The sequence below is a fragment of the Elgaria multicarinata genome, chromosome 14 (assembly GCF_023053635.1).
Source record: "Elgaria multicarinata webbii isolate HBS135686 ecotype San Diego chromosome 14, rElgMul1.1.pri, whole genome shotgun sequence".
In the NCBI taxonomy this organism is placed as follows: Eukaryota; Metazoa; Chordata; class Lepidosauria; order Squamata; family Anguidae; genus Elgaria; species Elgaria multicarinata.
The window spans coordinates 31,178,910-31,203,574 of NC_086184.1; the positions used below are offsets into that span (position 1 = coordinate 31,178,910).

Sequence of the window (24,665 nt, forward strand, 5' to 3'; positions counted from 1 at the left end):
GTCCTTCCATGGACCCCGGTCGTTTTGTGGTTTCACAACTTTTGTGCAATTCCCCCCCCCCCACCGCCTCCTTCTAAGGGTGCAAACCCCTGGCTCCGGGACATTGTCTGAGAGGCCTCAGCAGGGTCCTCCCTCCCCCAGCCTCCAAATGTAGCTGGGCAGTGCAGCCCCTTCTATGAAGGCTGAGAAAAGCCGCCCCACTAGCTTTTATATGGCGGGGCGGAGGGAGGGGGGACCCTGCAGGGGCCAGGCTAGCAATTCTTTCCCAACCTGGACTGAAATCCAAACTGGAGAAGATTTTTAGGGGCCTTTAAATCTTGCTTCCCACTCGAGGCAGGCTTTAATGAGCCCACAACGTTCTTTGCCCAGAACTTGGCATGGGAGAACTTGGGGCCTTGCTAGATGAGGCCTTAGCGCGCTTTGAGACCCGGTTTCCCTGCTGTGCATCCAGATGACGCACAGGGGAATCCGGGGTCAAGGCGCACCGAAGCCTCCCCTAACACACCATAAGCGAAGTCGCTTATGGTGTGCCTTTTCCGCAGCCCCGGTCTCAGGCCGGGGCTGCGGAATGTCTAGGAAGGTTCGTGGCTTTTTGCAGCTACTCACTTACTTGCGAGTAGCTGGGAAAAGCCACGGACTGGGCACAGCGCTATGAGCGCTGTGCCCATCGGGCCGGGGAGATGGGGGGGGAAGGCCGGACCGGCAGGAGAGGGGGGGCGGAGGGCGACACACGGGATGGCGACACACGGGAGGGCGAGGGGAGGCGGAGGGCGACACACGGGACGGTGACACACGGGACAGCGACACACGGGAGGGCGAGGGGGGGCGGAGGGCGACACATGGGAGGGAGGATGGGGGGGCTTAAGTAAAAAAAAAAACCTTACCTTGTCCGGAGTCTTTGGGGCGCACGTGGCCCCTTTAACAAAAACAAAAAAAATGGCCGACGCTGCAGGGCTTCCGTAGTCCCTGCACATCGGCCGTCTAGGAGGCGGGGCGGCGCGCGCTAAAGTTAGCGCGCCGTTGCCCTGCCTCCCTGCCGGCTTATCCGGCCGGGTCTAGCAAGGCCCTTGGTCAGCATCTCTGCCGCATTTTATGATACCTGTGAGCAGAACAGGAGATGGTTTTAGCCTGCTTTCAAAAAGGACTGAGAGGGAATAACGGGACTTTTAAATTGTGATACTGCTTTTTAATTCCGTCCTTCGGTTCAGAAACCAACTTTGGTTTTAACAACGGGGCAGGAGTGTAAGACCGGCATGTCAGAACGGTGCCAAGATGGTCTTCTAAGGCTGAGCACGCTGATTCCAAAAGCCACGCCACGTCCCAACTGCAGCCAAACCAGGGGCTGCCCCTACCAGGCTACTCAGTTGAATTTTAAAATGCGTTAAAAGGTTTTAGAATTTTAATAATGTATTGGTTTTATGTTTTTAATCAGTTGTATGTATTTTGTATTTTGTATTCAATGTTGTTCCACACCTCAATCCAGAGGGAGAAGCGAGTAAGAAATAAATTATTTATTTATAAAAAATCAGTATGCTATCAGTATGCTGATGACACCCAAATATATTTCTTTATGCCTTCAACAACAGCATCAGCTAAGGAAGGTATGTCTCCTCTGGATGAATGCTTGGAGGCGGTAATGGGCTGGATGAAGAAAAACAAACTGAAGCTGAATCCAGGCAAGACAGAGGTGCTTGCTGTCAAAGGCTATAACCTGGGTTTGGAGGTGTGTCAACCGGTTCTGGATGGAGTTACACTCCCCCTGAAAGACTGCGTTCGCAGCTTGGGGGTGCTTCTGGATCCGGTGCTCCAAATGACAGCCCAGTTAGATGCGACGGCCAGGAGTGCCTACTATCAGCTTCGGCAGATTTGCCAGCTGCACCCCTTCCTAGACTTGGAAGACCTAAAGACGGTCGTGCATGCGCTGGTAACTTCGAGGCTCGACTTCTGCAATGCGCTCTACATAGGGCTACCTTTGTGCCTAGTCTGGAAACTTCAATTAGTTCAAAATATGGCAGCCAGGTTGGTCACCGGTACATGACCATATTACACCAATGTTAAAATCACTTCACTGGCTGCCAATTAGTTTCCGGGCGAAATATAAAGTGTTGGTTATTACCTTTAAAGCCCTACATGGTTTGGGTTGAGGTTACCTGTGGGATCGCCTTCTCCCGTACAATCCACCCCGCACACTCAGGTCCTCTGGGAAGAATTTACTCCAGCCAACAAAAAACAAGGCTGACAACAATTATCTAGAGGACCTTTTCTTCTGCCACTCCCAGATTATGGAATGCCCAGGAGAGATTCGTCAACTGAAGAGTCTTCCGGAATTTAGGAAAGGAAAGGAAAGGAACCTCTCGTGCAAGCACTGAGTCATTACTGACTCTTGGAGGGACGCCAGCTTTCACTGATGTTTTCTTGGCAGGCCTTATAGCGGGGTGGTTTGCTGTTGCCTTCCCCGGCCGTTATTACCTTTCCCCCAGGAAGGTAATAAAAAGCTAGCTGGGTACTCATTTTACCGACCTCGGGAGGATGGAAGGCTGAGTCGACCCAAGCCGGCTGCCTGAAACCAGCTTCCGCTGGGCTCGAACTCAGGCTGCGGGAGCGTTTCAGCTGCAGAAAATGCTGCTTTACCGCTCTGCGCTAAGACTGATCTCTTCCGGCAGGCCTACCCAGCTGAATTTGAAGATGCTTTTTAATAATGTGCTGCTTTTTAATAATGTATTAATTTGATATGTTTTAATCAATTATATGTATTTTATGGTGTTTTGCATTTGCGTTGTACCCCGCCTCAATCCAGAGGGAGAGGCAGGTAACAAATATTATTATTATTAGCAGCCATCTTTGTAGGTGGGTAGATGAGAGGCAGCTGCCCAGCCATATTGCGCCGAACACTGGAAGACGTTTTAAGCCGTTGCTTCCAATTGCTCATTCTGTGCAAGTATCCGCTTCCTCCTGTCTGCAAACAGGTCTCATTAATTCTCAAGGACTCAAAAGGAGGCCAACCACAGCGTGAACTGCTCTTGCTAATGAGATGATCTTTAGGAAACACTTCCCACATTTCTGAGAGCCGAGGCAAACTTTTCACATCAGCTGAAATGGGAGGCTTCATCCGTGGCATTATTTTAGAGCAGGGCTTTCTCCAACAGGGTGCCCGTGAGCACCCATGTGCCCACAGCCACCTCTTTTGGCACCCTCCAGGCCCCTTGGTGCTCCTGTTTTTCCTACTATTTCTTAAGATGGTTGAATTAATTACTTTTTAACAGAGAGGATAAAAAGTAACCTGTTGCATTTGGAAAGAAGCACAGCACTTTTAGGCTGCTCCTGCTTGCAAGGCGGCCTGCTCCCTTCCAGCTCATCTGGCTTTCGCTGTTGTTTACTAGACCATTTTGAACTCGTGCTGTCTGAAATTGGTGAGTTCTCACAAGAACCAAGAACTAAGGCCACAATCAAATTAAAGGAAGTGGAACTTGAGCCTCAAGAAATTCATAACTGAACAGGCCTATACAGTTGTTTCTCAAGGTGCCCTCCCCCCCCCCCCGGTATCTCAAAGGACTGCCAAAACATCATCATCATCAGATAGTGGCTAAAGTGTTGGACTAGGAGTCAGGAGGTCCCGGTTCTAGTCCCCACTTGCCCATGGAAACCCACTGGGTGACTCTGGGCCAGTCACAGACTCTCAGCCCAACCTACCTCACAGGGTTGTTGTTCTGAGGATAGAAATGGAGAGGAAGAAGATTATGTATACTGCCTTGGGTTCCTTGCAGGAAAAAAGGCAGGATATAAATGCAATAATAAATAAATAAAATAAAATCATCACCATCATCATCCTAGATCTGTCAAAACCTGAGTAGCAGCTTAGCTTAACAGAGTTCATCTGGCCTGAACAAAGCATCGTTTGACATGGAGCATCAACCCAACTGGGCCTGTAAAATCATGGGGGGGGGGAATATTCTTGATATTTGTACTTGCAGCACGGAACTAGACATGGCGAAGGGGAGCTGGCAGGAATGACAATGCGTCTCCCGCCCACCCTCCTCCTCCCTCTGACATGCGTAGATGGAAGCACTAGAGGCCATGTGATGCATCTCCCCACCCCCAAACTCCGCACCATCAGCTGTCGCCCGCAAGGGCAGGGAAGCGACAGATGGAAAAGCACATGATGCCTCATGAGCTTTCATTACGCCACACTAGAGCCGAGAAAAGGAGAAGACACACAGGGTTGTTCCTTAAATCCTCACAAAATTGGCTCATAGCACCTCCATTTGGAACAAGAGGACTATTATTTTCTAATAACAGAAAATTGCCATTAATAGCCACCTTACCGGGGCGAGAGGGGGGGATTAAAATTAAAAAATATTACCATTGCATAAGACTTTGGAACTTGGGTTCTTCCAGGTACGCTTCCGCTAATGTCAGACTCCACTGACATTCAAGTGTAATTAAAAAGAACATCCATAAATTTGCCAATGGAATGCATTAGAATTAATGCTTTTAAAATGAATCCCAAAAGGAGGCAATAATAGTCTGACATTTATATAACATTACCCACTCCGCCAGACATTCAATTAATACTTCTTTGGGTAGTTGCTGCCGTGGTGTTAATTATAATGAATGTTATTTGTATTTGTACCTACACAGTGGCGAACATTAATGAATTTTTCAGCAAATTATGTCAGTACCATTTCATTCTTCTTCCTCGTGCTATTACAAAATGGGCTGGTTCGCACGTAACAATAAGCCAAAATCCTTTGGAATTTTGACATATTGGGAACAAGCAAGCATGCTGGGGGGCGCCACCCAATCCCTCCTGCTTGGCTCCTCCTGCCTGTGGGAGTGGCTAAACAAACCGGGAAACCTCTGTCCATGGTTTGTTCAGCGTTCCGTTGCTCTCCTAACAGGCCAAAATCTAAAAAGAAGAATAAACCCTAACTTCAGAGTCCAGTTTGTTAGGAGAACAACAAGCCAGGAATCCCAGTTTGGGCATCATGCTAAACAAGGGTTGCAGAAATAATTCAAGATGGGGGGTAGGAATAAACACACACACACACACACCTACCTTCATTTAAGACAGGGGTGGGCAACTTGTTGTTCTCCAGGAGTTTAGTCCTACAACTCCCATGATTCTTCACCACTAGCTAACCTGGCTAGGGCTGGTGGGAATTTTAGGCTAAAACAACTGGAGGACCCAGTTGTTTTAGCCTAAAATTCCCACCAGCTCTAGCCAGGTTAGCTAGTGGTGAAGAAACATGGGAGTTGTAGGACCTGGAAAACTCTTCCTCAGAGCATCCCAACCTCTTGTCCTCAGAGGTGGCTCAGGTTTTAACAGGTTGGGCAGACAATTCGGTCACAGAAAGGTGTCCCAAAGCTTCCGCATCCCCCGAACCCAGTTTCCCCAAAAAGATCCCAGGGGTTGACACGCTCCTGTAGCCAGAGGAGATTGTGTTGCCGTCTTTGGACTCTGAGAACTTCAGCCCTAAGGACACCCGTATGCCACAGCGACTCTCACAGCACTGCAGCTTAAGGCTCACTCAAGAGTGAGCCTTTCTATATTGTATTCTGTAATTGTGTTTTTAGACTGTTGGTTGTTTTATTATGCTTTTCATGGTTTTAATTTTTGTGAACCGCCCAGACAGCTTCAGCTATTGGGTGGTATAAAAATGAAATAAATAAATAATTAAGAGTGAGCACTTAAGGCTCACTCTTGATCTGCTCCTTGTTGGAGCATCATACGGACAACCATGTCTGGCCTCCACCTCCAGGACCATTCAGAGCATTCCACAACGCTGTTCCTTTTTATCTGGCTTCCCTGAGGAATCTGACCTAACCTGACGCAGGCGAAATACCTGGCCCATAGCAGAATCCTGCAACCCAAGCTACAGTGCAGAGAACTGACAGAACCCACAGCCTGAAATGGTAAAGGGCCAAAAGTTAGCATTCCCTGACTTCAGAAATGAAACAAAAATGACGTATATCTAAAATTATTCAAAATTGTTTTCCTCCCAACCACCAGCCTATATTGTTAAGGGGGGGATGATAGATAGGACCACGAAACAGGCTGCGTCTCAAGATAAGGAGTTCGTATTTCAACAGCAAGGCCAGCCTTACGCACCGAAAACGTCTGGCCTATGGGAAAGTAATAAACCTGGGAGAGGGCCGTAGCTTAATGGGTCGAAGGTCCCAGGTTCGATCCCTGGGTTCTCCAAGTAGGGTAAGGAAAGAATCCTGCCTGAAACCATCCAGAGCCACTGCCAGTCAGTGTCAACAATACTGGGCTATATGGACCAAGGTTCCCATGTTCTCAGGGCAGCACAATTGTTAACAGGGACTGGCCAACGAGACCACATTACAGCAGTCCTTTTCCAAATCAAATCAAATACGTTTATTAGGCAACCTGTGTAGGTTTCAGCCACAATTACAATAAAAGGAGGGAGAGAAAACAAAAACAAAAAACCATCGAATTATACAGGAAGGAAAGGAAAGGAACCTCTCGTGCAAGCACTGAGTCATTACTGACTCTTGGAGGGACGCCAGCTTTCGCTGACGTTTTCTTGGCAGGCCTTATAGCGGGGTGGTTTGCCGTTGCCTTCCCCGGCCGTTATTACCTTTCCCCCAGCTAACGGGGTACTCATTTTACCGACCTCGGGAGGATGGAAGGCTGAGTCGACCCGAGCCGGCTGCCTGAAACCAGCTTCCGCTGGGATCGAACTCAGGCCGTGGGGAGAGTTTCAGCTGCAGAAACTGATGCTTTACCACTCTGCGCCACACGAGTCTCAATTCGAATTATACACTCAATACAATATTTCCAATAAAAAGGTGAAACCCACTTGCCACATAAGTTATAATACATAAGTTTAAAATTGTAATTAAAATAAACATTCAGAAGGGGCAGCAAAGATGTTTGCAGGCACAGGACTATTAAGCGGAGCAGTTGGCCTCTAAGGCCGTAGCCAGACCGAAGGTTTATCCCAGGATCATCCAGAGGTCAAACCTGTTCACCTAAATGCCACACAGGGCATTCAGCGCTCAGGCAGGGACGAACCCGGGATGATCCTGGGATAAACCTTAGGCCTAGCTACGGCCTCAGTCTCTTCTGATCTGGGCTGCTTTTACTGCAAACCTAGCTATGCTTATCATAACAGGCCTCAAAGTATTTGTCAGTAATTGTGTGGTTTTATCGGCATCCTTTAGGTTTGCTACTGGCTGCCTGTCCGGGCCCAGGCCCAATTCAAAGTGCTGGTATTAACATTCAAAGCCCTAAATGGCTTGGGGCCAGGCTATCTGAAGGAACGCCTCCTCCCGTATGTACCTGCCTGGACTCTAAGGTCATCTTCACAGGTCCTTCTCTTTGAGCCCCTGCCAAATGAAGTGAGGCAGGTGGCTACCAGGAGGAGGGCCTTCTCTGCTGTGGCACCCCGGAGAGGTTCGCCTGGCATCTATGTTATTCTTTTTCTGGTGCCAGATGAAGACCTTTTTATTTTCCAAGTATTTTAACAGTTTATTATCTAAGTCTTTTAACTTTGCTGATTTAAATCTGTATAAATCTCTGCATTGCTGCTTGGGTTTATCCTGCTTGTGCTTTTATATTGTACTTTTACATTGTGTTTTTATACTGTTAAATAAATAAATAAATAAATAAATAAATAAATAAATAAATCTTAACACTCTTGCCACGAACAGCTTAGGGTCTGCTGAGAAGAATGAAGTGTTCTATTCAGGGAGCCATAATAACTTGCATATTTTTCTTTTAAGAAAAGCCAACACTGTGGAATAGAGAAATCCAAGTATCTAAAAGCCAGTTTCCAACATTCCATCATAGAATCATAGAATCATAGAATAGCAGAGTTGGAAGGGGCCTACAAGGCCATCGAGTCCAACCCCCTGCTCAATGCAGGAATCCACCCTAAAGCATCCCTGACAAATGGTTGTCCAGCTGCCTCTTGAAGGCCTCTAGGGTGGGAGAGCCCACAACCTCCCTAGGTAACTGATTCCATTGTCGTACTGCTCTAACAGTCAGGAAGTTTTTTCTGATGTCCAGCTGGAATCTGGCTTCCTTTAACTTGAGTCCATTATTCTGTGTCCTGCACTCTGGGAGGATTGAGAAGAGATCCTGGCCTCCTCTGTGTGACAACCTTTTAAGTATTTGAAGAGTGCTATCATGTCTCCCCTCAATCTTCTCGTTTGCAGGCTAAACATGCCCAGTTCTTTCAGTCTCTCTTCATAGGGCTTTGTTTCCAGACCCCTGATCATCCTGGTTGCCCTCCTCTGAACACGCTCCAGCTTGTCTGCGTCCTTCTTGAATTGTGGAGCCCAGAACTGGACGCAATACTCTAGATGAGGCCTAACCAGGGCCGAATAGAGAGGAACCAGTACCTCACGTGATTTGGAAGCTATACTTCTATTAATGCAGCCCAAAATAGCATTTGCCTTTCTTGCAGCCATATCGCACTGTTGGCTCATATTCAGCTTGTGATCTACAACAATTCCAAGATCCTTCTCGTTTGTAGTATTGCTGAGCCAAGTATCCCCCATCTCGTAACTCTGAATTTGGTATCTATTTCCTAAATGTAGAACTTGGCATTTATCCCTATTAAATTTCATCCTGTTGTTTTCAGCCCAGCACTCCAGCCTATCAAGATCACTTCGAAGTTTGATTCTGTCACATTTGACCAGGTGGAAGAAACAGCAGGGAAAGTGGGCGGGGCCATGCAAATTAAGGGCGGGGCTGCACAGGCAGAATGGATTCTACAGCACTCTGCAGAGCAAAGTAAATCGATCACCATCTGGGATCCATCAAGAGGAGGGAAAACTGGATCCTCAGCCCAGACACAGGAGGTCACTAGAGGCAGACTTAGCACCCACCACTACCACTCCTTGTTTTCTCCCGCAGAAATGAATAGCTGCCGTTCACTCCAGGAGGGACAGAGGCAGCCTCGGGGAGAGAGAAAAAACTCCCTGCTGCCCCTGAGCATCAAAGGCGCGGCCTCCCCGGGAGCAGGAGTCAAACGGCTTTCAGGCCAAGGGCTGAACTGCATTTCAGAGAAGCTCCAGGGGACCGAATCCAGGTGTGGTCAAGTTTGGAAAACACAGGTGAAAAGGTAACATACCATTCAGCAATCTCTGGGTGAAGAATTGTGTTGTTTACCTCAAACCTATATGAAGAAAGGGAAACAAAAATTAACCATGTAAGCTGCTCATACAGGGTTAGCTTCCAGCCAGCAAGTCATGTAGTACCTCATCTAAAGATATAACAGCTTTTGCAAAATATGGGCAGCAAGTTGAGGAGAGAGAGGATTGGGGGGCTTCTAAACAAAGTCCCCAAACCACCACGATATCTCTGGTTTTAGGCGTTGAACAAGCACAGAATGCAAGCCAGGGCCTGCTGAAAAGGATGCAGGGATGGAGAAGGCAGGGAGAAAGGGAGCAGCAGGGGGAACGGACCTCTCCCTTCACCTAGAAATCCGCCCCGTGAACCTTTGCCAGCAGGTCCCGCCGGAAGCTGCCCTCAGAGAAAGAAGTTGTGGGGTGTCCTCAGCAGCTCACTCACTGCTGCCACAAACCATCCCGTTCAGCAGCAGATGCTCTTGGCGAGGCGTCCATAGAAAGGGCACCTGGAAAGAACTAGGGGCAGTTTGACTTTGGATCCAGGCTACAAAGATGCCTTCTTCACTCCAGGTTAACATCTCAGCTGCCAGGAGATTATGCATTAATTTATAGCCTTCCTTCCTGCCAAAAGGCAGAGCAAACCAAAAACTGAATTAAATATAACATAAAAACAAATAGCTTAAAAGAACAATGATGATGATGATGATGATGATGATTTACAATATTTATATACTGCTCAATTATCTAACACAGATTCCAGAGCAGTGAACATAGGTATAAACAACAAAAGAAAGAAGATTTAAAGAGCAAATTAAAATGGTTCAATTTAAAAACAAAGGAGCCAGAAAAAACAGTGGCTAGTCAATTGGGGAAGGGTTCTCAAAACAGAGTTGTTTTCAGGAGGCGCCGGAAGCAGCCTAGAGTTGGTGCCTGCCTGACCTCCAGGGGCAGAGAGTTCCACAGAGAAGGGGCCACTACACTAAGGGCTCTTCTCCTGGTGGATTCCAATCGGGCCACAGGTCCACACGGAACCACCAGGAGCAGGCCCTCTGACGACCCCAAAGATCAGGTAGGATGGTAAGGAAGAAGGCGCTCTCTCAGGTATCTTGGTCCCAAGTTGTTTAGGGATTTGTGCACTAGTACCAAAACCTTAAACCTGGCCCAGTAGCCAATAGGTAGCCAGTGAAGTTCCCTCAGCAAAGGTGTTATATGCTGAAAAGAGGCAGCTCCTGACAACAGCCGAGCTGCTGCGTTCTGCACTGTCTCCAGCTTCCGGAGCAGACTTAAGGGCAGCCCCTCATAGAGCGCACTGCAGTAATCCAGTCTTGAGGTTACTAATGCCCGTACCCCTGTAGCCAAGCTATCCCTGTCCAGAAAAGGCCGTAGCTGGCGAGCCAGCCAAAGCTGGTAAAGGGCACTCCGAGCTGCCGTGGCCAACACCAACCAATTAAAAGACCCCTCAGCATCAGCCAAAGTTATATGCCAAAGTCCGGGCTGAATAGCACCATCTTTCCCTGCCTGCAGAAGTGAAACTGAGTAAGGGCCAATCCAGCCTCCCTTGGCCAGGTATTCCAGAGCCTGGGAGCAGCCAGCAAGAAGGCCCTGTCTCAAGTTGCAGCCAAGCTCGCCTCTGGTGGTGGTGGAACCAGGAGAAGGGCTTCCCTGGAAGATATTAAAAACTTGGCAGGCTTGTGTGGGAAGAAGGCACTCTTTTGGGTATAGTGTAAAAGTGGGAGTAATTTGAAGCAGGGGTGGGGTGGTGCATTGGGAGGGGCTACAAAAACTTCATTTAAACTCTAGATTTTACAAAAGCTGTGGATGTATGCACAAGTAATTGATTTCCTGAGTCTCTGGGTTATCGTACACATTGAGCCAGAGAGGTTGTGGCACCCTCACCTCTTCACCATCTGCTGGGAGTGGGCCAGAGGGCTGCACACGCCTGCTCTTAGCCCGTTTCCTCTCCCATGTGGTTTCTGTCCTTCCTCTGAGGGTTGTAACAATGGTCCTGGCCGGCATCGATGTAAATGCCAATTAGGACCCTGCTTAAGCAAGGTTTGCAAACCTATTTCAAAACCTGTTTAAGATGGCACTCCAGGCAAACACTGGTGCAGATAGAAATGCTTAACCACAGCTAGAGTTTATTAAGAGAAGGGTGGAATTTGCATGTGATATGAGAGAGAGGCGGGGAGTGTCCGATGTTTCAGAGCTGTGACTCAGAGTTCGCTGCACTGGCCTGTTGCAGGATAATGTGGTTAGATAGATGCATGGGGAGAGGAAGTCAGAGCAAAAGCAGACGGGAACCCACTGGAGACTTCTCTCTCCGCTGAAATGAACATGTATCTGCACATACAGCAACACAAAAGAAACAGAGGCCAAAGTCATATGTGAATCAACATCCCAAGGGCATCAGTGGCTGTTTTACCCCCATGGTCCTGACTGTTGTAGCATCCCAGGACTATTTAGGGGTTGCATTCAAAATGAATGGCTGTCTTCCATTCGCGAGGGCAAAAGAAATTTATGACATTCCTAAGACACCGCTGTGTGCATGCTTTACAGCCTTGCCAAAGGCCTGAAGTGATATTTCAAATTCTTAGCACCCCCATCTGCTCTCTACGTGTGAGGCTGGCCTTTTTCAGCCCCTGTTCTCGACGCCTCCGCTGTCAGGTGTTCAGTTTTAGCCAGTGTTCAACTCAACACCTCGCAATGAAGTCAGCCACACAATTTCAGGCCCTTCACAGAACTCAGCCGGTCACCGGGGGGGGGGGGGGGGAGGAAAGGAGCGTGGCTAATGAGATTCGCATGCTTTGAACATAAACGAAACACTCTTCCAATTGGAAAATTTTAAGAGCATTATAGCTCTGCAATATATATATATATATATATATATGGTTCAGCACAAAAGCAGAAACAGGGATGCAAAATCTGGTTAACTACAAAGGCGACCTGATATAAAACCCATTGATGAGAAAAATGGCATGTTTAGTCTATGAAGCTCAGGGAACAAAAGGCCGGGGCTCCATTTCAGCTCAAAGCATCCCACCATGATCTTAACGAGCAACGAAGGAAACCAGGAGATACAGGAAAGCGAGCTGCGCACAGAATAGCGGGACATAATTCTGGCATCAAGATCAATACAGAGAACTGAACATTTAAGAGTTCACCCAGGGAGCAGCCCAATTGGGAGCCAGGACAAGTGAAAATAGCAATGACTTCACAGCCAGCAGGCTCCCTTCTTCAAGGGAGCAGTCTGGCAGTGTTCAGATGACAGTGCAGGTTGGAGAAAAACACTCACGACACAGCAAAAATATAAATCTCAAGCGCCTCTCCTGTGAATCTATGATCACGGTTCTGTACTGAGGATACCGGCAAGGCATGGAAAGACTTCTTTTCCTATAAAGGACTGGCCAGAGCAGCTTCACACAGACACTTTGTCCCACACTTTTTCACAATGGCAAGGCCTTTCCAGCGACAGGAGCCGCAGACCTGGTTCACATGCCATGACAGACTATCGTGGCTTAATCTATCCATGGGGGCTGTTGCACTGCAGATGGTGCCTAAAAGTGCTCGGCTTGCCGTGGATTGTCCTGTTATGTGAACCCATAGCTTATTTGAGGGTTGTCTAATCCTCAAACAAGCCCTGCTGCCTGGGTTCACACAACACGACAAGCCACGGCAAGCCGGGCGCTTGCAGGAGCCACACATGACACGATAGCCACAGTGGGCTGTCATGCCATGCAAACCAGGTCCATGTGCCCTCAGCCCCTGGGCTACGTAAAAAAGGAAGAGATGGTCTACATGTTACTAAAAGAATTGGCATCCCCGATGCAACCAAGGGATCAGCCATAAACACACAACTTACTGATGGTGTATAAAATAGCGGAAATGAGAATCCATGCCTGCAGCCTCAATGGAACGACCCAAGAAGCCTCATTAAGGTAGAAAAGTAGTAGAAAGACCACAATATTTATAGCAGAAGAAGAACTGCAGAGGAAATTACCACTGGAGTGGGGCAGGGGGAGGAGACGGAGTACTTTTGCCCCCTAAATAACCACTGTGGGAAGGATTTGCAGCTCGCTGTGTTGTCTGAGGGAAATTCATGGAGGAGAAATCCATGGCTATATACTAGGGGTGTGCACGGACCCCCCGCTCCGCCCCGCGGGCCGATCCGAAAATTGAAGAAGCCAACGGACCGCGGACAGAGGCAGGTAAGGGAGAGGAAGGCGGGGGGGGCATGGGCGACAGCGGCAGGGCCCAGTAAACCCCACTTACCTTTCCGGCGGAGCTCCGGATCAAGGCGAAGGATCCGCCTTCACCTCGATCCTCTTCGCCACGCTCCGCCAGCCCCCCAATCCTCTTCGCCTCCGCCTTAAGGGGAGGCGAAGCACCCCGCTCCGCTTCTAATTCGCTGGTCCGATTAGAAGCGGAGCACATCCCTACTATATACTACCTCCAGTATCAAAGGCAGTACGCCTACGTATACCAGCTGCTGGGAAACATGACTGTGAGGGTGCTGTTGCACTCATGTCCTACATATGGGCTTCCCAGAGGCATCTGGTTGGCTACTGGGTGGACAGAATGCTGGATTAATGAGATCATTCATTCCAATCTAGCGTGTCTCCTCTTACGTTCCTACCGAAAGTAACAGACAGAAATGAGCATGGGTCATCCACACCAAACGACTTGTGCGAAGGCATTTCAACTCGCCGCCCCTGCAAAATTATTCTGCGTGTTAATATTAGTAGAAACCCTATCATATCCTGCCTTCATCTTCCGGTGAAACCATGCATGAGAGGCCCACTGCATGCAAGCATCCATGTATGCAGGTACATAGAGATCGCTACTTACTGTCATAGGGAAATCATGAACGTCAATGAGGACTAGTGATCCAGAAGATGTTCAAGAAGCTGAACAACGGAAGAACTGCAGCACAATAATTAGCGCAGCAAGAGACGGATTTTGATAGAAGACACAGAGCGAGTGAATGAGAGAGAGAGAGAGAGAGCCTGGAAAGCAGAGCAGAAAGTCCAGCTGTTGTGAGAAGTTCCGGAATGGGGCAAGGGTGGAAGATGACAAGATGCAGGAAGGAACGCAATGCACAATGGCGCCTTGTCAGTTGTATTCAGAGGAACTGGGGAGACAAATGGTGGAGTAATCTCCCACAACAGTCCAAGATGACATTTGCAGAACTCTGAGGGGCACAATCTACCCTTGGCAGTGGAAGCCCTGGGAAATGGATGAAGGCACAGAGTTTATTTCACTGGGGTCTGCACAGGAGAGATTCTCCAGGGATTGCTTCCACAAGAACCAGATCATCCAAAGCCTCAGCAATCTGCAGAAGCGGTATAATAAATACCCTATTTCTTCGATTCTAAGACACACTTTTCCCCATATAAACATCTCTAAAAATGGGGTGCGTCTTAGAATCGCGGGTGTGTCTTAGGGTTTTTGTTTTTTTTTCTCTTGGTGGTACTGAAATTAGTGTGCGTCTTACAATCGATGGTGTCTTACAATCGAAGAAATACGGTAATCCAAAATAACCTACTCAAACCATCACTTTAAACTTGACACGAGCTCGGGCTGTGTATGTGTATGAATAAATCCCGTTCAACAAAATAGGGTATCAAGAAAGTTTAAAAGGAACTTACTCAATGGCAGTTCTGACAAGAAGAAGAATTTGGGAGAAGGAAATAAGAAGTGACCCTATTCAGCTTCCTCCGAATTAGCTATGAATATACTAATTGATATTCTTATGCTGCACTCAGCAAATAGGGTCGGGGTGGCCATGTTCCTGACATTCCACTAAAAGCCTCAGGAAGTCTCTTAAATCAAGGATGGATAGGAGAGAAAAACAACACAACACTTGTTTTGTTTAAAAAAACAAAAAAACATGCCCATCGCTCTGATTGAACCATTTCCCTTTTTTTAAAAAAAGGTCCAGATCAGTGTGGAGTCCGTTTGCATGGCAGACAAAGCAACACAATTTTCTCGCAGCTGCAGGAACCGAGAGCAGACTTTGAGCCCTTTCTCTCGTAGCTTAATTAGTTGCAAGGGCTCAGCATCAGCCCTATCCGACGTGGTCAAGGAAATTTCAAAATTGGCAGGTCTGTCGAGAAGTCTGCGCCCAAGACATTGGAGATAAGGGAGAAGGAGCGCTATAACGAAAGAGAGAGAGAGAGAGAGAGAGAGAGGATAGTTGCTCTGACACACAGCCAGCAGCGTGCCGCTCACCACCGCATCAGTGGGTGAACTCTCGCTGACAGGGGGCTCACACAAATGATCCACAGCTGTCAAAAGGCAGCGGGAAGATGAATTGATGCTCTGTGGTTAGAGCGCCAAAGAACATCTACAAACACACAGAGAGAAAACTGGCTGAAGAACAGGGAGGTTCCCTCCAAGAAGCGTTGGACACAGAGTGGTCAAATGGAATGGTGCATTCGGGGGGGGGGGAGAGTGAGCCCCCACTATTTTCTCCAGAATGCCCCTTGGAATGGGGACTTCTGGGGGGAAACAAAATAGTGACCATCAGCCAATCAAAGCAGCAGAAGCTCTGGGAAGTCCTCCCCCACACCCGTACCCCACGCTGCTTAAAGTTGGAAATACTAGGAGGTCATTTCACCCTGAACGACCCACCCAGCCCCAGAATTTGGGCTGACCCAGTCCTAGCTCTAAATTGAGAAATTATTTGCTGCTTCATGCTGCTTCATGGCACTTTGATGAGTGCCATGCTAATGTTGACCTGCTTCCCAGGGCTGTTGCAAGCCCCCCCACCCACCAAATAATGTTACAAGACCTTCGCCTACATTCTAGTCTAAAACACAGTATAAATGCAAGTGATTCTCACACCCCGGCTGCTCATATCATCAGGCGGCCATGGCAGGATTGCAGCCTAAGCAAGGTCATCCTCAAAATGACGTCATATTTCAAATTATTCGCTAACTTCCAATTGCTTTTAACACGCAAACCCAGAAGATCACTTACTGGCTGATTCCTTCAAACGAAGCCTCCCTGGTCACGCTTCCACTGTCAGTATTAACTCCTCGCTGGAAAGGGAAGGGGAAAAAACGAAGTGTGAAACCCTGAACTACAGACCAGTTGGTTCAGTCTTGAACTACCAAAGAGCAACTCTTTCCCCACCCTTGTGCCCCCAGATATGTTGGACTACAATTCCCAGCATGTCTCAGCCAGGAGGGTGTGTTCTCAAGGCACCCAATGCGCCAGCCCCACCCTGGGAAAATTGGGACCGGGGCTCCTGGGTGTACAGTTCAAAATGGAAGGATGGAAATAAAAGTGGCTGAAGGTCCAGGCATTCCCATTTTTTTCCAAAAGAAAAAAGGTTTGAGAATCATGCCCATCTGCATCAGTGTTTGGGAAGCCTAGTGGCGACAGGCCAGCACGTGGGCATGCAGTGAGGAGGAAAAGCATTCCTCTTGCACCATCAGAGGAGGGGTGAAAGCATTCCTCTTGCACCATCAGAGGAGAAGGCAACCACTCCCCAACCCACATCCATCCACACTGCTATCGGTTCCTGATGAATGGGGGCAACATGCAAAAGCCTTTTTCAGCAGGCAAAACCCTTTGCAAATCTTGATCTAATTTTGTCGTCAATAACCACCCTGTGAGGACTGCTAGACACAGAGGCAACTAATTAACTTGGGGACACCCCAGTGGCCGCCATGATTGCTGAGGAGCTTGAATCTGGCTCTCAATCAATTTGTGCTGATATGGGCAAGCCTCCTTCCCTCAGCCTTAAGCGTCTGAGCCTCCCCTGATATCAGGTATCATTCTTGGAGCTTAGCGTGCAATAATTTTCCACTGGAGAAAGATACCAGGATGGCTGACACAAAGCATGGGCATTTGCAGTCATGCCACCTGGCTACCACTGAGGGAGAGGCAAGAATGCACGGGGCCACTCTACAAAGGTCATTTGAGCCCTGAACCACTCAGGACCAGGATGCCTCACAAACCATCTTCCCCTATACATATCGAATTGACCCTGAGACCTTTCGAGTAGCATTAAAAGGGGCTTCTCAGAAGTGGCACCCACCCTCTCCCATGTGTGGTCCAACAGGCAGAAATTGTGGCAAACTTTAGAAGCATCTTGGATGCACCTGTTTACTCACGCTTTCTCTGAGGTGTAATTCCACTCCTCTGTGTTATAGGTTCTTTAATGTTTTAAATGTATTTATTGTTATATATTGTTTTTTATAATGACTTTTATATTGTATTTTGGGTATTTTTTATGTAAAGTACTTCGAAATCTTACAATATCTAGCAGTATATAAATAGCTTAAAGAAAATGATAAATAAATTTTCCTCCTCCCCTCCTGAAACTTGGTCACAATGTAATTAAAAGTTTCGGTGCCCGCATTTGCTTGCCCGTCTTCATATACTGTGTCTTGCATTGTGAGGCTGAGGCCATATTCTGCCTCATTTTTCATCTTTATAAAAGCACCTAGGAAATGTTAAATCTATAATAATAGAAATAGATAAATAAATCCAAGCGCTGCACTTTTATTTGGGGGGGGGAAAAACGCTCCTTTCATTGTACAAAAGCCAAATTGTACCATTTAGGAAGATACACTGGATAAACTTATTTGTAGATCAAATACCGTATTATCTGAAGCCACTTACCAGAGTCAGAAGCATTGAAGGATTCTTTGAAGCCAAGACTTGGGACAGCTGACAAAATAAGAAGACAGCCCCAGCTGTTATTATCCGCCAGTGTTTGCCGCAATAGGCAAATCTGCAATGCCCGACCAACCCTAACCCATTTCCCCATTCATACTTGCACTGCATTCAACACCAGACATCTAATATCTGACTATCGTTGTTATAACACTACTTTAAGGCCCTACATAGTTTGGGTCCAGGCTACCTGCAGGATCGCCTTCCCCCATACAATCCGCCCTGCACACTCAGGTCCTCTGGGGAAAACTTACTCCAGTCAGCCAAAACTATGCTGACAATTGTTACCCTGAGGACCTTTTCTTCTTCCACCCCCAGACTGTGGAATGGCCTGCCGGAGGAGATTCGTTAAGACTTTCCTCTTTGCCCAGGCATATAGCAGCACATCTTAATCGCCCACATGTTTAGTTTCTTTAACAATTTTTAATGCTTTATGTGTGTATGTTCTGTGTTTTGAAATTTTAAAATTTTGTATACTTGTTTTTATCTCAATTTTTGAATTTCTGTAAACTACCCAGAGAGCTCTGGCTATGGGGGTGGTATATAAGTGTAATAAATAAATAAATAAATAAATAAATAAATAAATAAACTGAACTCTCTCTCCAAGTTTAAGGCAGCTTTAAAGACTAGCCTCTTCCAGCAGGCCTATCCAGATGAATTTTAAATCAAAGAATTTCAAGATGTCCTGATAGTTATTTTAATATTGTGTCGGTTTAATATGCTCTTTTTATCAATTTTATGCACTTGATTTCTACTGTATTGTTGTATTTATTTTATTTTATTTATTTCATTTATATCCCACCTTTTTTCCTCATTACGAACCCAAGGTGGTGTACATAATCCTCCTCCTCCTCTCCGTTTTATCCTCACAACAACAAATCTGTGATGTAGGGTGGGCTGAGAGTCTGTGACTGGCCCAAAGGGTTTCCATGTGACTGGCCCATGGGTTTCCATGGCTGAGTGGGGACTAGAACCCAGATCTCCTGACTCCCAGTCCAACACCTTAGCCACTACACCACACTGGTGTAATTTAATGTTGTTCCCCGCCTCAATCCAAATGGAGAGGCAGGTAAGAAATAAAACCAAGCTGGTTTTCCATTCCTACCCTGAATGCCAGTCAGTACTGCATCGCCACTGAGCCTGCTCAGACCTCATGGGTCCCGGGGGGGGGGGGGGTTGAGAGGTGGTTGCCTCCTAGGTCCCCCCCCCCCAAAAAAAGATTATTTGTACTGTTGCAAGCTTCATGCTTCCATCTTGGGTATGAAGCTCACTGCTTTCACTCCATCAGCAGCCACACTCAAAGAACTGAGTCTGCTCTTAGTATATAGGGTACATATACTAAGAACATAATGGCAGCTGTGTTGGACCACACCAAAGACTCATCCAACCAAAGGTTCCCACAGGGGCCAACCAGATGCTAATGTCCGCAACAGGACAGGAGTTCAAGACCACCCTCCTGTTCATATTCCACAGAAATTTCTATACAGAGGAATGCTGCCTCTGATACAGGAGGTGATACACAGCCATCCATGAATATGTCTAAACCCCTTTTAAAGCCACCCACATTGGTGGCCACTACCACATCCTGTAGTAGCAAATTCTATCATTCAACTATATGCTGTGTGCAGAAGTACTTCTTTTTAACTGTTTTTGCTCTCCCACCAATCAGCTTCATGGGATGACCCTATTGGGTTCTAGTATCATGAGAGAGGGAGAAAATGGTCTCCCTGTCCACTTCCTCCACACCATGCATAATTTTGTACACCTCTATCATGTCTCCCCTTACTTGCCTTTCCCCCCCTAAATGAGCCACAAAGTTTGTAACCTTTCCTCATACGGGAATTGCTCCAGCCTCTTGATCATTTAGGTTAACCTTTTCTCCATCTTTTCCAGCTCTACAACATCCTTTTTTATGTACGGTGGCCAGAACTGTGCACTTAGCATCCCAAGTATGGCCACACCGTGCACTTCAATAAAGACATTATAATACTGGCAATTTAACTTTCAATGACATCCCTAGTGCTCCCCAACACAGAATGAAGTTGCAAATCCAGTGATGAATATGTCAACACTGGGTTGACATTTCCACCAAGATCTCCATCACAACCCCAAGATCCCTCTCCTGGTCAATTGCCGCCACTTTGGACCCCATATTTTGCTCCACTGTGCATCATGTTACATTTGTTTACACTGAACTACATTTACCATTTTAATGCCCATTTCCACCGTTTAGAGCAGCCTTCCTCAACCTGGGGCGCTCCAGATGTGTTGGACTGCATCTCCCAGAATGCAGCCAGCCAGCTGGCTGGGGCATTCTGGGAGTTGTAGTCCAACACATCTGGAGCGCCCCAGGTTGAGGAAGGCTGGTTTAGAGAGATCCTTTCAGAGCTCTTCACTGGTCCATCTTGTTCTAACCACCCTAAATAATAGCAAAATGTATGACCTGTGCGTTCAAGACTATTAAATATTTCGTTAAAGAATTTGTTACAACCTTTAATTGGCTCATCACAGATTTAAAAACATTTGATTGGATAAAATGGTGTCCCAAATCAAGCAGATTGTTTCGGGATTTTTAAAAATGTTTATTTCTATAACAAGTACTTATAAAAACTGCAAATAGCTAGTGGCCATCCCTACTTGTCTCTCATGCGCAGAGGAGGGAATGCCACTAAGGAAATGCCTAATACGCAGATACATAATCTAAAACCAAATACACTTTTTTGCTCCATTTTATTCATATGAAAATTTGATTAACTAAAATATAGGCAATTAATTGACTAAGGTTTCCCTAATCTGGCAACAGCCCTATTTATAACCCACCTTTCAATAACAAATCCTCAAGCCCAAGGGAAGGGGTCAGGGAAAAGTTAATACTGCAATAAATTTACCAAAAAGGAGAAGTAAGCAGAGAAAATGGACAGCATCCAATACAGAAAGGAGAAATCATTTAAGCACACTAAACATAAAAAGCCTTGTCTGAACAGACAGGTCTTCAAAGCCCATCCCAAATTTGGAGGACTTTGCTAAGGCAGGTCTGCAGGCTACAGATTATATCCGATAGGGAAACTGTTCCAGTACCTGTAGAATGGAACCACGTTGATGCTTCAGCACACATGCGCTGTCTATTTATTTCATTTCATTTCTATAGCACCCAACAGCAGAAGCTCTGTTTTGACATAGGGGCCAAGGAATTTGGTCACCCAGAAAGCATTTCTCCAACCCCTGCAAAGGTCTATGGCAGGGGCGGGTAACTTCTAGGGTGGGTTCAGGCTGCAATACCCGCCCCAGACCTCTTCCACTGCCACATCACCCAAATTCGGCGATGGGGCAGGGAAAGCGGGGCTAACTACCCATCTTTCCTTTTGCAACAGGGCTCCCCCCCCCCCCGCCACAGTACCGGTGGGACAGTGGGGAGCCACAAAAATGACCGACTGGGGGGGCAGGAGGGAAAAGAGCTGTTTTACTTTAAAATAGTCCCCTTTTTTGCTGTTGCAACACTGCTGAATTTCAGCGGCAATCTGCCAACTTTTCCTTTAAATTGAGTTTCCCCTTATTCCACTACCACCAAGCTGGCAAAATTAGGTATAGTTGGGGGCAGGGGAGAGGCAGGCAGCAAAAACCATCTGGGGCCCTACATGCAGTCCATGCGCGTTCCGCACCCCTTGTCTAGAGTTTTCCACGGTAGAAAAGGAAGGCCCCACGTGTCATTCTTTTCCTGCCCCTCACCCCCCAGAACAAATTCAGCACCGAACTCCAACTGAGCGTTGCGTCTGTGGATGGCACATTTGACAGTTTGCCAATAAATGTGATATTGAGCACTGGAGAATGAATTTCTGGCCAGGAATCGCTTGTCATCCACTCCTGCAGATAAGGAGTCCTTAACTAGCACTTCTGTATTCGACACATAAAGCCTGATAACAAGAAACTACGATTCCAATCGAGATATGTCGAGCAGCTCAACCTCCTCCACACAGCCGGAGTGGAGGGAAATGAGTAGCATGACGCTATTTCCACGGATATATTCATCTCAGTAATCAAGCAGCATTTCAAATGTCAGCCCAAAGTGAGACGTTGTGAACAGAACGTCAGAGGATGCGCGGGGTGGGATTTATGATTGTTTGTTTTAGACATCTTAATTTTTACATTGCAGCCCACAATTATCATAGACAAAGCTGCGGGGGCCCCGGGGGGGGGGGAGGGAGGATAGACCTGGAAAGCATCCTTTAGTGGTTAGTTGGTTGGTTTATCATGTTTATGCATTGCCTCGCCACTCAATGTGCACTTGAGGTAATATCCAAAGTAGAAAAAGGCCAATGAGAAAGAATAAAACACCCACGATCCCATAAAACAGAACGGGATTTAAAGAAAAATGAAAGACATTTTGTGAACCGCCCAGAGAGCTTCGGCTATTGGGCAGTATAAAAATGTAATAAATAAAAAAATAAAAAAATAAAAAGCAATTAAGTACCAATGAAATCAAAGAGTAACATTAACCTTTAAAAGCCTGACAGAACAAGATCGAAGGATAACAGGAACGAGCTTATCCTACCCCTCTAGGGAAAGAATTCCACAGCCAGGGGGCTGTTACCCAGAAGGCCCTGTCTCAAGTAATCACCAAGTTCACCACTGTGGTTGGTGGAATCTGTAACGGAGCCTCCGGTAACGAATTCAATTTACGGTCAGGAGACAAATACAGCTATGACCCAGCTAGATATACAGGTGCAAACATATAATATTAATACAGCTTTAGAGAGAGTGTTCCAAGCCTTTTGCCATATATGTAAATTATTAAGCCCCTTTACTTTGTCCCGGCCACCAATCAGTTAGTGATGCCCAGGCTTTGTACAGTTTTGCCTCCATTCTAAAAGACTGACTATGGAATTCACTACCACAAGATGTGGCGATGGCCGCCCATTTGGATGGCTTTAAAAAGGGGTTGGATGAATTCCTGGAGAAGGCCATCAATGGCTACTAGCCCTGATGACTGAGAGCAACCTTCAGTATCAGAGGCAGTATGCCTATATGCACTAGTTGCTGGGGAACTTTATTTATTTATTTATTTATTTATTGCATTTCTATACCGCCCAATAGTCGAAGCTCTCTGGGCGGTTCACAAAAATTAAAACCATTCAAAGTATAAAACAACAGTATATAAAATACAATATAAGAGCACAACCAGGATAAAATCAGCAGCAGCACAGAAATAAAAATTTAAAATAGAAATTTAAAACAGCAAAGTTAAAATACTGAGAGAATAAAAAGGTCTTCACCTGGGGTCTAAAAGAATATAGTGTAGGTGCCAGGTGAACCTCCTTAGGGAGCTCATTCCACAGCTGGGGTGCCACAGCAGAGAAGGCCCTGCTCCTCCTGGTAGCCACCTGCCTCACTTCCTTTGGCAGGGGCTCACGGAGAAGGACCCCTGAGGATGAGGATATGGGAGGAGGCGTTCCTTTAGATAGGGTGGGAGGGTGCTGTTGCACCATGTCCTGCTTGTGGGTTCCTGCTTGACAGCTGGTTGGCCACTATGGGAACAGGGTGCTGGATGAAATGCACCTTTGGTCTGATCCAGCGTCAGGGTTCTTATTTATTTATTTATTACACTTATATACCGCTCCCATAGCCAGGGCTCTCTGGGCGGTTTACAGAAATTCTAAAATTGAGGTAAAAACAAGTATACAAAATTTAAAACTCTAAAACACAGAACATACACACATAAAGCATTAAAAGCCGATTAAAAAACTAAACATGTGGGTAATTAGGATGTGCCGCCATATGCCTGGGCAAAGAGGAAAGTCTTAACCTGGCGCCGGAAAGATAGCAGCGTTGGTGCCAGGCGAGCCTCATCAGGGAGATCATTCCACAGTCTGGGGGCCACCACCGAAAAGGCCCTATCCCTTGTTGCCACACTCCGAGCCTCTCTCGGAGTAGGCACCCGGAGGAGGACCTTAGATGCTGAACGTAGTGACCGGGTGTTCTTATGTTCTCTCCTAAGGCTTAGCTACTGTCAGTAAGCTAAATACTCTGATATTTGGGGGTATGTTTTATTTTTTTGGCACTTCCCCATTTTGCCTTCTGCCCCACCGTTTGTCACTTTGGCTTTGCCCACCACTGGAATGCAGCCCCCGAGAGTTCTCTGAAACTAAATTCAGCCCTTGGGGCTGAAAGAGGTTCAGCACCCCTGTTTTAAGCCCATTAAGCAAGTTCACAACAAAGGCAACATTTCAACCAGAAACGTCCGGATTCGCAAGCTGTCTTCCAGTAAATACCACAAGCTCTCAACTAGCATATCAAATTTCACAGTGTATCAACAATCTAAAATCAAATTTGCAAATGCATTTAGTCAGGAATCGAATGGGCAATTAGTTAAACATGTACATGATTATATTTGCCTAGCTAGGGTGACCGTATGAAAAGGAGGACAGGCGGCTCCTGTATCTTTAACAGTTGTTTTGAAAGGGGAATTTCAGCAGGTGTCATGTGCAAGCATGCACCACCTGGCGAAATTCCCTCTTCATCACAACAGTTAAAGGTGCAGTAGCCCTGCCCTCTTTTGTATCTGGTCACACGAAGCAGGGCTCCTGCAGCTTTAACTGTTGTGGTGAAGAGGGAATTTCACCAGGAGCTGCATGCATACAAATGACACCTGCTGAAATTCCCTTTTCTATGCAACTGTTAAAGGTACAGGAGCCCTGTCCTCCTTTTCATATGGTCACCCTATCCCTAGCCCACAGGGAGTCGGAACTCAATGGGTAACATCACCCAGAAAAATGGGAGGGGTTCTGGGGAAGGAAAGAAAAGTTGACATAGAAGCCAGGAAGGGCAAAAGCCATACAACTACTTCTGTAAGTTCAGATTGGAGAAGAAAGGGGCATAGGAAC

At 46.8% G+C, this 24,665-nt stretch overlaps 1 protein-coding gene across 2 annotated transcripts in view; it reads right to left on the bottom strand.

Annotated features, from left to right (window-relative positions):
* PEPD (peptidase D) overlaps nt 1-24,665 on the bottom strand; it is a 216,048-nt gene that overhangs the window by 137,106 nt on the left and 54,277 nt on the right. The window contains exons 5-7 of one of the 2 annotated variants that reach the window (XM_063141337.1): nt 17,734-17,781; nt 16,081-16,142; nt 9,105-9,149 (exon numbers count right to left, since the gene is read on the bottom strand). In XM_063141337.1, the coding sequence (XP_062997407.1) occupies nt 9,105-9,149; nt 16,081-16,142; nt 17,734-17,781 (155 nt within the window). The remainder of the gene's footprint in view (nt 1-9,104; nt 9,150-16,080; nt 16,143-17,733; nt 17,782-24,665) is intronic. The other variant, XM_063141338.1, reaches the window with a different exon arrangement.